Source organism: Aethalodelphis obliquidens, unplaced genomic scaffold (assembly GCF_003676395.1).
Source record: "Aethalodelphis obliquidens isolate GAN/ISIS:26980383/991018 unplaced genomic scaffold, ASM367639v1 scaffold20, whole genome shotgun sequence".
NCBI classification, from domain to species: domain Eukaryota; kingdom Metazoa; phylum Chordata; class Mammalia; order Artiodactyla; family Delphinidae; genus Aethalodelphis; species Aethalodelphis obliquidens.
This window is the reverse complement of record NW_020837964.1, coordinates 986062-1002705: the sequence shown is the minus strand read 5'-3', so window position 1 is coordinate 1002705 and position 16644 is coordinate 986062. Positions and strand designations below refer to the sequence as shown.

The 16644-nt window shown below is 66.4% G+C and overlaps 1 protein-coding gene across 6 annotated transcripts in view; it reads right to left on the bottom strand.

The window, feature by feature from the left end:
* PIEZO1 (piezo type mechanosensitive ion channel component 1 (Er blood group)) overlaps nucleotides 1-16644 on the bottom strand; it is a 54196-nt gene that overhangs the window by 9639 nt on the left and 27913 nt on the right. For all 6 annotated transcript variants that reach the window (XM_027118978.1, XM_027118982.1, XM_027118980.1 and 3 more), the window contains 21 exons: nucleotides 14036-14158; nucleotides 13029-13071; nucleotides 12780-12918; nucleotides 9940-10108; nucleotides 9580-9793; nucleotides 9319-9490; nucleotides 9122-9235; nucleotides 8959-9043; nucleotides 8151-8251; nucleotides 7543-7803; nucleotides 6797-6908; nucleotides 6515-6693; nucleotides 6286-6434; nucleotides 6033-6215; nucleotides 5551-5663; nucleotides 5295-5449; nucleotides 4991-5167; nucleotides 4391-4516; nucleotides 4113-4313; nucleotides 3459-3663; nucleotides 541-645 (listed from right to left, as the gene is read on the bottom strand). In XM_027118978.1, the coding sequence (XP_026974779.1) occupies nucleotides 541-645; nucleotides 3459-3663; nucleotides 4113-4313; nucleotides 4391-4516; nucleotides 4991-5167; nucleotides 5295-5449; nucleotides 5551-5663; nucleotides 6033-6215; nucleotides 6286-6434; nucleotides 6515-6693; nucleotides 6797-6908; nucleotides 7543-7803; nucleotides 8151-8251; nucleotides 8959-9043; nucleotides 9122-9235; nucleotides 9319-9490; nucleotides 9580-9793; nucleotides 9940-10108; nucleotides 12780-12918; nucleotides 13029-13071; nucleotides 14036-14158 (3126 nt within the window). The remainder of the gene's footprint in view (nucleotides 1-540; nucleotides 646-3458; nucleotides 3664-4112; nucleotides 4314-4390; nucleotides 4517-4990; nucleotides 5168-5294; nucleotides 5450-5550; nucleotides 5664-6032; nucleotides 6216-6285; nucleotides 6435-6514; nucleotides 6694-6796; nucleotides 6909-7542; nucleotides 7804-8150; nucleotides 8252-8958; nucleotides 9044-9121; nucleotides 9236-9318; nucleotides 9491-9579; nucleotides 9794-9939; nucleotides 10109-12779; nucleotides 12919-13028; nucleotides 13072-14035; nucleotides 14159-16644) is intronic.

The following is a 16644-nucleotide window of genomic DNA, read 5'->3' as shown; positions in this document are numbered from 1 at the left end:
GCACAGAGGCCTGGCCCACGACGGGGTGCAGGGCACTTCCTGCCCGGCACTGCCCTCATCCCCCAGGCCCTGGGCGGAAGCATGCATGCGTGTTTACACCGGCATCTACACACAGCGTGGATGCGCACACGGATGTCGGGAAACACATTGCCTGTGTGCACGTTCTGCGTATGTACACGTGGGGGTCTACGTGCACCACACGACTGTCAGGAAGTGAGGCCAACGTGAGCCTGACTGCACACCACGTGGCATCAGTCTGCACACCCGTGTCCTCCCCCACATCCATACCTGTGTGCACACCTGCGCCCACACCGTGTGGCAGGAAGCGCACATGTGAGGTGGACCCGTGGGACCAGGCACACGGAACACGCCCCTGCGGGGAACTGTAGGACTGGACTGGCCACAAGGCCCGGACGGTTCAGCCCTCACTGGCCGCACAGGAGGGTCAGCGCCTGCCTGCCCCCTATCCCGCGGGAACCCGCACAGCTTCCTGCATGGCCAGCAGTGCCGTGTGTGCACGAGGGGCCCCAGGGGACTCACTGATGAGGTTGGTGGCGTTGGGGGCACTGAAGAAGTCCGGCAGGTACAGCCACCTGATCAGGGCAGAGTTCATGGGGATAGCGCGGCTCCAGCGCCACGGGTAGTCTGTGGGAAGAGGGTGCACGTCACCCACCACCCCAACCCGTCCCCAGCGTCCCCGGGAGTCGCTTGGACACCCACTCCCACCCGGAGCCTCCAGAGCACACAGGACCAGCGAGCCCAGTTCTCACGGACGTGGGCGCCAGTGGCTGGAGAGGGGTGCATGGGCAGGTGGGCGGGGCACGGCCTCACATGGTGGGCGGGGCACAGCCTCACGTGTGGGCCACAGTCGGCGTGGACCCGAATGAGGCTCCATTGTGCACCTGTCAGAACGGCTAAAATAAAACCATGTGGATGCCAAGTGCTGGCGTGGAGGTGAAGGGGCGGGACCACCCTGGGTGGTCATCCCAGAGAACTGAAAACCACGGCCACACAAACACCTGTGCACCACCCAACGAACGAACGTCCGCAGGAGCTTATCCCCGACATCCCAGACCTGGAAACAGCCCAGTGCCATCCGAGGGGGAAAAGGTCAAGCCAGCTCTGGTGCACCCAACCCGTGGAAAACTGCCCAGCAAGGAACGTGAGTGAGCAAAGCGTCATCCAGGCCACAGCCCAATGCACCTTAACTACATCTCATGAGATAAACCAGACTCCTAGGTTACACCATCCAAAGGCAAACCATAGGGATGGAGACCAGGGTGGGCGCTGGGGATGGGAGGGAGGCAGGAACCTGGGGACGGACACAGCTCTACATGCTGGTCAGCACCACACAGTGAATTCTACTACGTGGTTGAGGGAGCCGGGGACGGAGCGCAGACTGACAGGTGATCTAATTGGACAGCGCGTGTATAACGCGCCTCCTGGGAGGGGCCAGGAAGAAAGGAGCTGCCCTAAGTAACTTTGCAAACGGCGTCTTGACAAAAGACAGACACTGTCCACCAAGACAAAGGAGGAGCAGTGACACCGCATGGCAACACGCACGCCCGGGGCCCAGGTCTTGGTTTCTGAATTCCACCCTCCAGGGTAAGGAACCAGGCGCCAGGGCGGGGGGTGGGGGGCGACTTCCTGGGATGGGGGCAGGCAGGGGCGGCTCCTGAGGCAGCAGCACCTGGCGGACCCAAGACTGAGGACATATCCCAGGGCCAACGCGGGTACAGTGTGGACACAGCACCAGCGACAGGAGTGCAGCAGAAGCCTGGGGATACAGGCCCAGAGTCTCTCTCTACAGATAAAGTAAACAACCGGATAGATCAGTAGGGAAAAGGGACACAGCTCTTCTTTACAGATGATGCCAATCGATCACCACAGGAGACAGAAAATCACTGTGAGAAACCAAACAGCCCCTGCGGGCGGATCCACCGAGCACGCTGAAACCAGCGGGCGAGAGTTTACAGGGAGACAAGACTCCTGCCGGGTCCTAAGCCTGCCCCGCAAGTGAACATGCGACAGCGGCGAGACTGGTGAAAAGGGGGTGTCACCCGCAATGAGACACACCAGCCCCAGCGTGACGCACTGTGGTTTTCTTGCCAAAAGTGCTTAACCTGGTCTAAGGAAGAAACACCCATCGATGCTGGGGTGAGGGGTGTTCTACAAACGACCGCTTCCTGCTCCCCCCAGTCTCAAGGAGATGAAAGACAAAGGAGGCCAAGGAGCCGGCCGAGGACAGAGAGCGGTGGGGGCCCCTGGGGACAGTCACGCAGCCCATGGCTCCGGCCGTGGTTGGTGGCCTGGCCCCCATTTTGGTTCTTAACTTTGGGTGCTGTGCTGGGTCGCTTCAGAGGCTGACGTTCACGTCGGGGAAACTGGGTGGAGAACGTTTAGGAACTCTGCTCTGCTTCTGCTACCCTTCAGCCAGAACTCAGAGACTGTAACCCAAAAGGGGCCTTTCCCAGGGCAGGGGCCTGACTTCCACAAACACTGACGAGGACGTCAAAGGGCCTGCCTGCAGGGCTCCACGGGCACCTCTGAGACGCTCTGAACGTGAACGGGAACACAGGATGGATTACAAAGCGTTCAGACAGAACCCTGCACCTGCTGACAAGACAACAGGAAACAGAGCAGGAAGGGAGAGAAATCAAAGCTCCTCGCAGAGAAGCCAAGTAACAAACGTACCAGGAATAACAGAAATCAAAAACGTCCATTTTGTGAAGTCCTGCCAACGGGAGAGTCAGCAGACATGGACGCGCGGGGCAGAGTGCTGGTCCCCTGACAGGGTGGGCTGGGGGCCCCCAACGCCCCGATGGCCACTTGACTCCCCGTCATGGACCGTTCCTACCCAAGCATTCCCCGGTGTCTACGCTCTGGGGCACAACCCACAGAACCAAGTTCAGGGCTTTCTGTGAGCCCCCTGGCCTGACTCTGGCAAGCTCACAAGAGACAGAGGCTGGGACAGTCTTGACCAAAGGCGATGGGAGAAGAGGACGACCAAGCACTCCCGTCAGCTCCTGGTCAAAGCCAACAGCTACCAGGGACGTGGCCCTGAGGACAAGGCCTCTGAGTATGGATGGCGTATCAGACCGGGGGTGGATGGCCGTGCGTGGCCACCGTCTTGAACACAGAGGGTCCAGGGTGGCTGTACTGAGCGTGGAGCCCAGACTGACTCCCATTTGCCTGGGAAGAGCGTACAGCTGCTCCTTGGACTATTCTCCCAACCTCTCCGGTTGTTTGAAAGTTTTCAAAATAGAACGTTGGGCAAAAAGAAAGCAGAGAATGAGGAGAGACCAGCGAGGGAGCCAGCACGACTGCAGCCCACAGAGTCCATGCACGGGGAGGAGGGGGCTGAGGCCACTCCAGGGGCTGGGATGCCCAGGTCGGGTGCAGCCACGCACGCCCAACTCACCCCATGCCCACCCCAGCCCGCAAGCCACCCTGCTCACCAATGCACAGGGCAGGGGGGATGCCCAGGCACAGCAGGTACTGGTAGAGCAGGAAGAGTGCCAGGAAGAGGCAGTAGCTGGGCCAGAGGCGGGCGATGGCCTCACGGCGCCGGCGGGTGAGGACGGCCACCAGCCAGCAGCCATGCAGGATGACCATGAAGTTCATGCGCTGTCCGATCACGTTCACGGCCATCAGGAAGCAGATCTGGGGGTGGCACAGCGGGACAAGGTGACCAGGATGGGGACGCAGTGAGCCGGGGGAGGAGCCCTCCTGGCTCTGCCTCTGGGCAGCCTCGGGCGGTAGTGCTTGTGCCCAGGGTGGGGGGCAACGGCCCAGGCTCACGACGGCCCAGGCCACCCTCCTGGAGGGACGGAGAGGCTGGACACGTCTCGACGGTGGGGGGAACCAAGGTAGGGGCACCATGGCGGAGTCGAGACGGAGCCCCTCTCCAGCCGGGGCCCCAGCCCCCTGCCCTCACTCCGCAGGCCCCTCTCCAAGCAAGGCCAACTCAGCTGGAGGACCTGACACCCTCGGTGGTCCCCCCTCCCCCCGCGCTGGGCCTGCCCATTGCAGAAGACCCCACAGGGGGTGGCAACGACCCCCAGTGGCTCAGGCCTGCCCAGGGAGGGGGCGAGGGTCGACGCCCGCCTCACCTCCAGCCCGAACTTGTAGAAGAAGAAGTTGACGAAGTACTTGAGGCAGCTGGGCAGGTCGCGGTCCAGCTGCTGGCGGGTACCATCGGCGCAGACGGCCTGGGCCGGCAGCGGGGCCAGCTGGCGCCGGCGGCGGTGGTAGTCCTGGCAGCGGTACACCACGGCCTCGAACACCAGCAGCAGCAGGATCTGCAGGTGGCTCTGGGGGGCGTGGCCAGTCAGGCCCCGCCCAGCCCCTGGCTCCACCACCCCACCTGGCCCACCTGCCCCGCACTCACTTGGATGTAGCCCAGGTTCGGGAAGCCCTTCCGCACCCCGAACCAGTTGGCGGGGTCGATGGGTCCGCGGTACAGCAAGGACTCGTGGATCTCCGTCTTCTGCAGGTTCGTGCTGTTGGGAAAGGGCTGGGGGAGGGGCGGCATCAGCACCTGCTGCCCACCAGGAACCGGACGCTGACCCCAGGGACCGCCAGCCCCACGCGACACCCCCGCTGCAGCCACAGCTCCGACGGGTCTGCGCCGGAGCACAGCTGTCCCCAACCAGGGACATGGGGCACTGTCAGCCTCCAACCCACCTCAGTGGGGAAGGGAACATGGATGGTGTTTGGGGACAGGGAAGCCACCAGCAGGGGCTGGGAGAGTGAAGAGAAATCTGTGGGTGGGCTTCCCTGAGCAGCCCCGCACTTCTCTCCAGTGGACATCAGGCCTCTGTGCCCCTCACGCCAGGACCTGCACTTCCGTCAGGAAGTCAGCCGGGTCGGGACACATCTCTGAACCCAGATGTCTCGACCTGGAGAGTGGGTCCTCCGCAGGAAGCCCAGGCCCCAGGGACAGGCCCTCGCATCCGTCCCTCCACCCGAGCTGGAGCAGCGGCCGCACCTCGGTGCAGTTGCTGGCGTACTCGTGGGGGCTGACGACCTTGAGCTGGTACAGCATCTTGCACACGATGATGATACAGGTCCACACGGTGGCCAGGCAGGAGGCCATGGGCCGGAAGCGGGGGTAGGGCAGGGCGAAGGCCCACAGCACGACCAGCAGGAAGTTCAGCACCGACACCTGTGGGCAGGCGGGCAGTGGCGGCGGAGCAGTGGCAGGCGGGGCTGCGCCCTCCCCACGGGCCCACGATCCGCAGCCACGTGCCGGTACCGGCTCAGCGAGAGTGCCTGAGCGTGCCCACACTCACCTCATTCAGGGCCACCCACACGGTGTACAGGGCCACCATCTTGAAGACGTGCAGCTCTAGCAGACGCCGCGTGAGCACTTGCGCGCGGGTGAGGACATCCGAGAAGCCGGCGGCCAGGTCCAAGAGCCGCTCAGCCACCAGGCCCCACTTGCTGGCTGGGGGGTTGGGGGGCCAGTGAGGAGCGGGGGACAGGGCCTCTGTGGCCTGGGCCGTCCCGTCCCGTGTACTGACGGGGCTCCGGGCACCTTGAGCTTACCCTCCGGGACCTGTATGGCCTGGTGGGGGCCGGCCACGCCCAGCCCCTCGTCTCTGGGTGCCGCCTCCTCTTCCTCTTGCTGCAGCAGGGGGGTCCCGCTCACCGTGTCCTGCCTGGGACAGGACCCTGAAGTGTCCTTCCCTCCCACATTCCTGGGGTGCCCTGCAGCCCCTCCCATTCCCGCCTCCCCAGGGACAAGAGAAGCCCCACCTGCCATCCCACCCCGGCGCTGGGACCCCTGTGCTGCAGCCACTAGGTGGGAGAGTGGGGCCCGGCTTGACGCCGTGATCCCCGCGGGTTGGAGAAAACATCCAGTACCTGAGGCCCCGGCATCTGCAGGCAGCGGCCGAGGGCTCAACCCTGTTCCGGGTCTCCCGCCCTAACCATATAGACTCCATTCCTGCCTGAGACCGGCCTTCCCCTGTGCGGGCTCAGGGGACACTTTGCAGACCCCCAGGCCCCAGGAGGGAGGACGGGCGCACCTGTGAGCCCAGCGCAGGGTGCGGGCGCTGGGTGGGGGGCGGTGCTCGGGGTCGGTGAGCTGCATAAAGGGCCTGTGGAAGTAGTGCAGCTGCAGGATACAGGCGAGCAGGAAGAAGCCCGGGACCAGGATGCTAGAGAAGAGCTCGGACACGCTGAACTGCTCCAGGCCCAGGTCCCCCAGCCTGCGCGGGAGGAGCTGTCAGTGCCACCAGCGCGGCAGTCGCCGCCCACCCCCCCACGCCCAACACTCACTGCTCATCCGTGAGGCCGGTCAGGTTGCGCCAGTAGGCGGGGAAGTCCTGGAACTGGAAGGTGTAGACGGCCACCAGCACCAGCATGGTGTAGGCCACCACCAGCCACCAGAACGCCTTGAGCAGCTTCCGCCACAGGCTGTAGTAGACCTGCCGGCGGCCAGGCGCGGTGAGGTCAGCCCGCGCGGCCCTGCAGGCCCGCGCCCCGCCCCGCCCCTCGCCCCCGGTACCTGGAAGAGGGTGAGGCAGAGCAGGAAGAGCAGCATGTAGACGATCTTGTACACGACAAGGCGGCCGGCGAAGCTGACCATGATGAACATGCCACCGCACACGTAGACCCAGTACTTGGCGTACACGCCCCTGACCAGCTCCCCCAGGCTCCGCAGCAGCGTCCGCGTCTGGGTGGGCTCTGCGGGCCAGGCGGAGGGGGGGGGCGAGCGGGGTGCAGCTTCAGGACCGGGCAGGTGGCGGAGGGGCCGCGCCCCCCTTCCCCCACTGCCCGGCCCGCTCACCTGCGGCGGCCACAGTGACCTCCATCAGCGCCACGGGGTCCCGCGCCCTCTTCAGCAGCTTCTCCTTCACAAACTGGCGCAGCAGAAGCCAGAAGGTGAGGGTGCACAGCAGCTGGGGGGCAGGGGCGGCGGGACTGAGTGGGGCCCGGCCGGTGGAGCCGGGAGCCGGGGTAAGACCGCAGCAGGAAGGCGGCCTGCCCGGCCCCCGCGCGCCAGCCTCCTTGCAGGCAGAAGCTCAGCCTCTTGTACGCGCGCACGAGTTCACGCACAGATGCACACGCTCCCACACAGCAGCCCCTGCACTCACACACCACCTCGTCTGCACACAGACCCGCAGGTGAACGCGGGGTCACAGGTGTTCGCACACTTGCAGGCTCCTGGGCTTGCACAGCGAGATATGACTAACTCACGGGCCCCCAACACGTGACCGGCAGCAGCACGGCCGTCCAGGTGCAATGGCCTGTCCCAGAAGGGGGCATGGCAAAGACACAGACGCCCGCTGAGACCCAGGGGCCGCGTGCGACGCTCACAGAGCCCGTGTCAGGCAGATGGGGTGGCACCCCCAGGAACACGAGATCATCACTCGTTCACTCAACAAACGCTCTTCGAGCAACTACTCCGGGCCGGCTGGGTGACCCCGGTGACCACCAGACATGGGCTCCGGCTTCCTGAGCGCCCACGGCACTAGAAGCTGAACGGGCAGCATGGCGTCATCACAGGCACGCAGGGGGCGGGAAGAGGCTCACCATGGCGCCCAGGTCCAGGCAGGGGTAGCGGGTGTGCTCCAGTCCCAGCTGGCGCAGGCTGACGGGGCCCAGGGCGGTGGGCAGCTCGGGCCGCAGGTCCATGGCCCACACGTAGCGCAGGCTGCAGAGCGCCAGCCCGTAGAGCAATATGAAAGGCGAGCAGAGCATGGCCATCTGGTGGCGGCTACGCACGGTCCAGATGAGACAGGCCCAGAGCAGCAGCACGAAGGTCAGCCAGCTGTGGTAGGTGATGCTCCACACCTGGACGGCCAGGGCGTGGGTGGGGCTGCGCGGGACACCCGGCCCGGCACCCACACCCCGTTCCCCCAGGCTGATGAGGTGGTGGACCCCCGGGGCCGGGGGCGTGTGTGCTCCGACAGGAAGGCCAACCTGCCCCGCTGGCCCGGAGAGCTGCCCAGGCACACCCACACCCCCACCGCACGTATGCGCACACTCACACACGCGGCTGGGGGATGGCCGGGGCTGCTCCTGGCCTAGCAGGTCACAGTCCCAACCGCTTCTGGTGACAAGGCACCAGGACACCATCTGTGGCGAGGGAGCCCGCGGGAAGCCCCAGCCCGAGGGGTGGCCCAGGCCAGCGCCCTTACCATCATGGCAATGAGGGCACATACGTAGCTCTGGTCCATGATGAGGTGGCCCAGGCCGTGCAACGGAGACGTCTCCTTAGGCCCAGTCAGCCTGGGGCGCGCTAAGGGGTGAGGGCAGGGGTCACCAGGGAGGCGAGACCCCTGCTGGGGAAACTCCAACGTCAATAGGCCCGAGCCCCTTGCCTACACCCGAGTGGCCCGAAAATGCAGACAGCACGCTGGAGCCACAGCCCAGGTGGAAGGGGGCCACACCTGGCACAGGCTCACGGGGCATTGGGGGAGGAACACACGGGCAAAGGGCCCGGGCTCCTGTCCGACCCTGTTCCCGATGTGCTGTGGGACCCTGGCCAGTCCTCGCCCCTCTCCAGGCCTTGGCTTCCGAGACTCTGAAGGGATGGGGTGGAGGAGATTGCCCTGATTCCCTTCCAGCTCCGTGAGCACCCACGTCCCCAGATGCCAGCCCCCGAGGCCAGCGGCTTCATCCTCTGCTTTGTAAAATGGAAATTGAGGCTTAGCACAAAAACAAAAAGGAAAAGGAAAGAGTACCCCAGAGCCCTGCCCTGGGGACACTGTCTTCACAGCTCCCAGGGCCGCAGAGGCAGCCCAAGGCAGAGCAGTCAAGGTCTCGGGGGACTGGGAGGCAGGTGGGGAGCGGGTGGGAGCCTGGAGACCCCCGCAGGGTCTCGGGTTCCATGAGCATCACAGGTACGGCGCCCGCCCTGGGTGGCCCCAGAGAGGTGCGCGGCTGGACAGGCTGACCGGGCGAGGCCACCAGGGGGCAGCACCCGTGTGGCCGCATCCTGCTCACCGGGCCGCTGCTGGACAGGGCTGTGGCCCGTGAGGTCGTGCACGATGCAGTTGTCCTCAGGGTCCGGCGGCACAGGCATCGTGTGCTACAGACAAGCCAGGGCCCGTGAGCCGAGCCTGGAGGCGTGGGGGCGCCACCCCGCCGCTCGGGCCGCACCCCTCACCTGCGTGGCCTCCTCCTCCCTGGTGGCTGGAGCCCCGGCCTGGCCCTGGGGCCGCTGCTCCACCTCGGTCAGCTCCACCTCCAGCTCCATGTCGCCCCCGGCCGCCTCCTTCCCCTGTGGAGGCCGGAGGGGAGAGCTCAGCCCCCCGCCCCGGCCTGAGGGGTGCGGGGACGCGGGGCGCCGGCCTGGGCACTGACCCGGTCCGCGGGCCAGCGCGCTTGCAGCTTCAGGAGCGAGGTCACGGTGTAGCAGAGCAGCAGCAGGATGCCGGGGCTCACGTACACGGGCCAGTCATGGCTGGTGTTGAGGACCAGCGCGTTGGGGCTGGAGCAGTTGGGGGGGGGCACGAAGTCCTTGAGCCCGAACACCCTGCCCACAGAAGGTGCGTTACTGACCGCGGCGAGGAAGTTCACGGGTGCGAGGCGGGCAGGGCCGGGGCCCCGTGGGCGAGCGCTCACCTGGCCCAGATGCTGGCAGGCGGGAGCATGGACTGGGCGAGGGGCGTCTGGTAGCAGTAGAGGCAGAGGAGATGGCCGGCGCCAAAGCAGCCCACCGTGACGCAGAGTGCGCTGAAGCCCAGGGGGCTGATGGGAAAGTGGCAGGCCCACCAGGTGCAGACGGTCAGGAACAGCAGGAAGTAGATGCTGGAGAAGGCTGACGGGTGGGCGATGCCTGCAGGCCAGGCAGAGGCGCACAGCGTCACGCCCGGCCTGGGCAGCCTGACTGCCGTCTCGCTGCTCAGTGGGGAGCTTGGCTGCCGAGACCCCTGCCGGTGTGACCACCAGCGGTGGGGTCCCAGCTCCCTGCCCAGTGGGTACCTGCCAGCGCGAGGAGCACTACGGCCAGAGTCCGCCCAGCGGCCACCAGCAGCCAGTGCGTTGTGATCCGGAACCGGGCGGCCAGCCAAGATCTCCGCTTGTGGGTCAGTGCAGGGGCTTCCTGCAGCCCCACCAGGGAGCCGGTGTCCACGCCCCCATCATCATGGTCCTGCCGAGGTCACAGGGCGGGCGCAAGTCAGGCGCGTGGGGAGGGGCCACCCCTGCAGCCCCACACCCGCCGCGGGCCCTCCGAGGACACGGGGCCGCCAGCCTGAGCATGGCCGCGTGCTGCCCTCCAGGCCCAACTCCGCCCACCGTCTTCCCACCGCCTTGCTCGGGTTCACAGCCCTGGAGGGCGCCCACTGCGGCAGCAAGACACGCTCCTGCCAAGGCTTGGCGCTCAGATGACCGACCCGCGCAGGCTGACCTCACGGTGCTCTGAAGCCCCTCGAGGGCCTCTTCACTCCCCACCCCCACCAGGGGACCCCGAGGACAGGGCAGGCCCACAGGCTCCTGCATCTGTCCCCGCTGCCCTTGGCCTGAGAGGGCCCGCGTGGGGATCTTTAGGGAAAAGGAAAGCAGGGCACAGCACAGCCACGTGTGCATCTCACTCTACAGTCACAGGGCGCCTCTACACCCTAGCCTCGGCCCCACGGCACCTTCCTCGTCAGCACAGCGACGGAGGTTCGGAGCGGACCCCAAATCACACGGCCAGGGAGGACAGCGCCCAGGGTGCCGCCGCCTCCTGCTCTGCTGCCCAGTGGGGCTTCTGGGGAGTGAGACGCACACCTGGGCGGCCCTTCCCGGCCTCAACGGCCTGCGGGGCGCAGAGACCCACCAGGGCCTGCTGCCCTGGTCCCACCTCAGGGTTTCCCAGAACAGAGCAGCTTCCTGGAACCAGGGAGGCCAGGGGGAGGCAGAAAGAACACAGACTCTTTGTCAGACGCCAGCTGTACCATGGGCGCCGTGCCTATGCCCTGCCCCGGGGCGGAGGCGGCCCTTGGTGTCCAGGCTGACAGCACGGGCTCAGGGGCCCGGCGCCCCGGTCACTCACACACCGGCTTCGAGTCGGGGGTTAGGGGTCTTGCCTGTGCAGCCTTGGTGAGCCCCCTAACCGTTCTCAGTCTGTTTCCTGCCTGTCAAATGAGGGTGGGACACGGGGCAGGCCCCAGCCCTGGGGTCAGAGCAGTACCCAGGGTCCCCCCATCGTGCACCAGGACGGGGGGATAGGGGGACAGCTGCTGGAAGGCACTACAGCCAGGCCCGAGCTCAACCCTGCCCACAGCCTGGCCCCGGCCCTGGGAAAGCTGCTGTGGAAAATGAGCGTTTCTGGGAGTGGGAAGAACAGAGGCAGCTGCTGGGCAGGACAGCTGCTGGGGGCCGCCCGCATGGTCCAGCCCACCCAGGCCCGGCTCCAGCCCCGCCTCGGCCGGCCCCCCGGGACGCACCTCCCACTGCAGCCCCAATGACCCCCTCAGGGCAGGCACAGACCCACGTGTGCCAAGTCAGGACGGGCGCGTGTGCACAGATAGTGTGCAGCCGCGTGTGCCGCGGCCCTGCCGATGGCAGCATCCACACGGGCGCTGGGGCTGCTTCTGGCCTTGAACGCCGGGCGCCTGTGATGGGCCCCCGTGGCCTTGCTCTGACGTCTGTCTACACCAGCCGCCCCGGGGCCGGAGGTCAGCCCCCAGGGGCTGCCAGGACAGCCCTGTGCTCCGAGGGGTGACGGGCAGCGTGGGCTGGGGAGCTGGCCCCTCCCGCCCGCCCCAGGCGTGGGAAACAAGTGAAGCTGTTCTGGGAAGCCCCGGCTCTGCTAACGAGGAAACCAGAGGCCTCCCTGGCCCCTGCGCCCACCGGTGCCCATGCACTGGGGAGATGGAGGGGGATGGCCAAGTCAGGGAGCCACCCCGAGGGCAGGCAGCAGGGCGGTCCCAGCCCCACTTGACCCCCACAAGTGCCTGGAAAAGCCACTCCACCTCCAGGCCCCCGTCTCCCCCTCTGAAATGCGGGTGCCAGCCTTGTCCTGCAGGACTCGGGGGACAGGCAGGTCAGCTGTAGGCTGAGCCCCGTCTCAACCTGCGGTAGGAAGTCCCCTTCTCCCTGGGGACTGAGGCCCTCGTTTCCGCAAGCATCAGCTGCTGGGCCAGCGGACACTGGGGCTGAAGGCGTGAGCCTGGGGCCCCCCAGGGCCTCCCAGGCAGGGACCCTGGATGGCCACAGACCCGGCCCAGCCCTGGAGACCAGGTCCCACTCGACAGAGGCTGAGGCCGAGTGTGAGGGGCCCAGACTGGGCTCGAGACCACAGCCCTCGTGCAGGGACAGGAGAGGACACGGAGGGTAGAGCCCACGGGGACCCCGAGGACTCTGGCGGAGGGCCCTGCTTCAGGTCTCTGAGCCGACACAGCCCCTGCCTTGACACACACGGCCCACCGATGGCCCCACTGTGAGCACGGCTGCTCAAACATCGTCTGTCCCTCTGTCGGTCCGTCCTTTCACGCATCGGCCCCTAGGTGCGCCCTGACGGCTGGCGCAGGTCGTCCTCCAAGAGCGCTGACTCCCTGCGGCCCCGAAGACCCTCTTCCAGGGGCAGCTCGGAAGGCGCAGGCGCTGCCTGGGGTCCCTGCACGCGCTAGGGCCACGCACTGCAGTGCTAGCGACCCCCACAGGGATGTGCGCTGGACCTCCTCCACGGCCGTGTCTCTCCATGATGGGCACGTACGGACGTTTACAACTAAACCGTCCACGTTTGTAGAAGGAAAGAAAGAGACAGAGAGAGAGGAACAAAGAGAAGTACAATAGTCCTCAGGTGGCCGGGACACAGGCGCGCCCCCATCCCTCACCGGCTCCTGGGCGCGCTGGCTCCGCCGGGCCGTCCGCGTACGGCGCCCGCAGACGCCAAGGCACAGGGAGGAGGCCGCCAGGACACCCAGGTCGGGGGCCACCAGGCGGATGGCGTTCGGCACGTCCTTCAGGTCCAGCCTGTGGAGGGTAGGGAAAGCCGGTGGTCGGCTCAGGGGGGCAGGTGCCAGCAGGGGGCGCCCCGGGAGCTGGAGGCCCAGGAAATCCCCGAGGGAGGCTGGGGGACTCACCTCGTGACCCCAATGTGTCGGGAGACGGTGTCCCAGGTGCTGCCTGCAGAGAGAGGCACGGGGGAACCGGGTCAGGCGGGCGGGTGCTGAGAAACCCCTTCTGTGTTGCCAGGAGGGCCACGGAACCCCTGGTGTCTGGGGGTGCTTGAGAACGCTGCCTCCGCCGGTAGGGTAACTGAGGCCCAGCCGGGGAAAGCTGGGCAGACCAAAGCCCGTTACTTCCGCCTGGCAGAACGGGTTTCATGGCCCAGCCGGGCGCTGTGTGGCCCGGGAGGCTGGGCCGGGCTCTCGGACCCATCGGCCGAGGCTGGCCGCTCCTTGGGGGCCCAAGGGGGGAGGGCTGGTCTAAGAGCCGCCAGGACCAGAGGGCCCTCGAGGCACCTGACTTCTCTCCAGTTTCTAAACTGCAGGAGAGGCACGATCTTCACGGAATGAAAATGGGAAGCGGGGTGGGACACCCTGCCCGCCACGAGCCGCTAGGACGTGGAGGTGGGAGACCCCACCGGGCAGTGGGGATGGGAGCCCAGGGTTCCGGCGTCTGAACACTGGGGCGCTAGTGTCAGTGGAGGTGGGAGGGCTGGGTGCCGGCTGGGGATTCCATCCTCGGGGTGAAAGCACGCAGGACAGTGGGCGGGCGGCACACCAGGGCCCGCCCCCTCGGCCAAGTCGCTCTGCCCCAGAGGGCTCAGGAGGAAGATGCGAGACGGAGGGGCCTGCGAAGACCGGGGCTGCCCAGACACAGTGCTCTGGGACCAGCACGGGGCCGGGGCTCAGCCCAGCCTCACGGCCACCTATTACCGGGGCACTTAGAGCTGGGCCATTTGGGCCGGATGTGAATCGTGGCTGGGCTCAGAGGCGGCCCACATTAGGCAGGGCCTGGGTGAGGCAGGGCGGCCCCTGAGGCTGAGCTGACCTTTCCGAGGAGGCTGAGGCTCCCCCACCCTCCCCAGGCTCTCCCCCGGGCCTGCTGCCCCCAGGCACCCCCTTCCCGGCCCTTCGTGACTCACAGCTCGGCCCCAGAAGCTGGTCCAGGTGGGGCACGGTGTGCAGGCATATCTGGAAGGTGAGGTGGGCTGCCAGGAAGAGGAGGCTGAAACCCAGCAGGGCTCGCAGGAGGCGGCCGGTGTGACCTGGAGGCAGAGACGGGAACGGTGGGGCCGGCATGCAGCCAGGCCTGGAGCGGGGGGATGCGGAGGGAGCAGACCGCTCAAGGCCACTCAGCCCTGGCTACTGGCCGAGCCAGGCTGTGCGCACCAGCCCGAGACACGCACCCAGCACGGACCCAGGGTCTTACGGGGCCATGAGAAGTGAGCTCATGCAGCACCCCCCTCCTACACCAGCCCACTGACAGCTCACCCAGCCCCGTGGTCCAGCACTATCACGACCCCGATTTACAGACGGGAATGGACACACAGAGGTGAAGTGACTTGCCCACAGTCGCACAGCAAAGAATCAGCAGAGTACACAGTACACCCATCCTGCCTGCGCTTGGTCTTGTCCCCTTCCTGGGGCGTGGAGCAGTGGGGGCAGAGCCAGTGCAGGAAGGAAAAGCTCCCTCCAGCTTTGCTCATGTATCCCGGAAACATCTGTGTTGCTGCCTGGCCCTGGCAGTGGGGTGCTGCCTCATGCCCAGTGCGGGCTGAGAGCGTGCACCGTCCAGGGAAGGCCCCACCCAGCACTCAGCCACACCGCCTATCGAACCTGGGATGCTCTCCTGCCCACGCAAAGCCTCGGGCTCCGAGAGGCGGCTGTACCCTGGGATTTCACACGATGAGTTGATGTATGGGAGGAGGAATGAATGGATGGATGGACGAAGGGATGAGGGGACGGATGGGGAACAAATGGATGGGAGGATAAATGGGTGGATGGGAGGATGAAGGGTGGATGGATAGATGGGAGAAAGGATGGATAAATGGTGGATGAGAGGATGTATGACGCGGGATAGATGGGGGAATGGACGGGAGATAGATGGGTGGGAGGAGAGATGGATGGATGGGGGATGATGGGATGGGGGATGGATGGAAGGAAGGAGGGATGGATGAATGGATGGACTGGAGGACAGACACATGAATGAATGGGTGGATGGGAGGACGGGAGGATGTATGGATTAGAAGATGGGCTGGATGGAGAATGAGAGGATAGAGGGATGGCTGACAGCAGTGTTGGGTGAGGCCAAAGGGACGCTCTGATTTCAGAAGGGGAGGGGGGTCAAGCCAGTGTGGGGCTCCTGAATCGCCCAGGAGGGATAAACGGTGTGGCAGGTGACCACTAGAGTCTACCAGTGGACTCCGAGGTTCGGCCCTGAGTGCCAGAAAGAGCGAGTATCGTTGGCGGGCGCGCACGCGTGTGCGTATGTGTGCGTGTGTGTCAAGGGTGCGTATGGGCGCTAGACCACACACTGCACTTGCTGGAAGTGCCGCCTGCCTCTCTCCTTGACCTGGGGTCACCCGTTCGGCCACGTGAGGCCTGCACAGCACAGGAGCGCCGCGGATGGACGGGGCCTGCCTTCGTGGGCAGGCAACCCCACCTCTGCCGTGCACCGTGCAGGGCAGGGGTCACACAGGAGTCTCTCCTCCCGAAGGAGCCGGGGCTCCGCTCGGGGACTTCAGGCTCAGGCAGGAATCTGGAGAAGCAGGAAGTGGGGCCGGGAGGCTGCGGCTCCAGGAGCAGAAGACAGGGAGGTTCGTGGCAGGTACAAGGGCATCTGTCTGCCCAGAGCGGGCACCGGGGTCGAGCCCCAAACCTCCCTGACGCGGCTGCTCAGTCTGCAAACGCTCCAGGGCATCTCCGCCCTCGGCACTACCTGCCGCCACGAAGGCCCCGCTCCCACGACCCTGTTCTGGGGCAGCCCCAGCCCCCGCGGGTGCAGCGCCCACCCTGGGCCCGGCTCTGGTGCTACGGAGAGCGGCTTGCAGACCTCGCCCTCCTGACGAGATACGCGTAAGCGGAGCTGAGGGAAGGGGCGTCCTCCGGTCGTCTGAGGCTCTGTCACACCGAGGACGGTGCAGAGGTGGGGCAGGGAGAGACAGGGTTCCCACGGGGGGGGACCAGAGTTGGAGCACGAGGCCCTGGGCGGGGGCAGCGGGAGGCCCACCTGCTCTGCCGACCCCGGGGCGCCGTCTGCTCACAGGCAGGAGGGTGCAGGTCTGGGGAGGATGGCGGAGCCTCTCATCCCCTCATTCGGCAAAGACAGGGAGCCTCCCGGTGCACTGACTGCTCTGCGAGGTGAACCGGGCCCGCCCACGCGGCCCACCACGTCCCAACAGCACCTGAGCTCAAGCAGAGCCGAGGGGCTCCGGGGCAGGCGCCCCCTCTCCCGCGAGCCGCCGCGGGGCTGGGTTTGTTCTAAGGCAGGGGCAGGGCCTCCCTGAGTCCCTAAACATAATCAGGTCGCCAGGAGCTGACCCCCTCGGGTCCACCTGCAGCTCTGCGGCACCTCTACCCTGCCCTGCGCGGGGCACGTGGCCCACGGCCGCCGCCCCAGTGCCCGGCAAAGTGATGGCCCTGACCCCTCTCCGCCCTGCACAGGGAGCCGGGGTCAGGCTGACGCCCCCACGGGGATGGGGCCAGGAATCAGTCGGCGCCCACGGGCACCCTGCACAGCCTCAGACCTTCC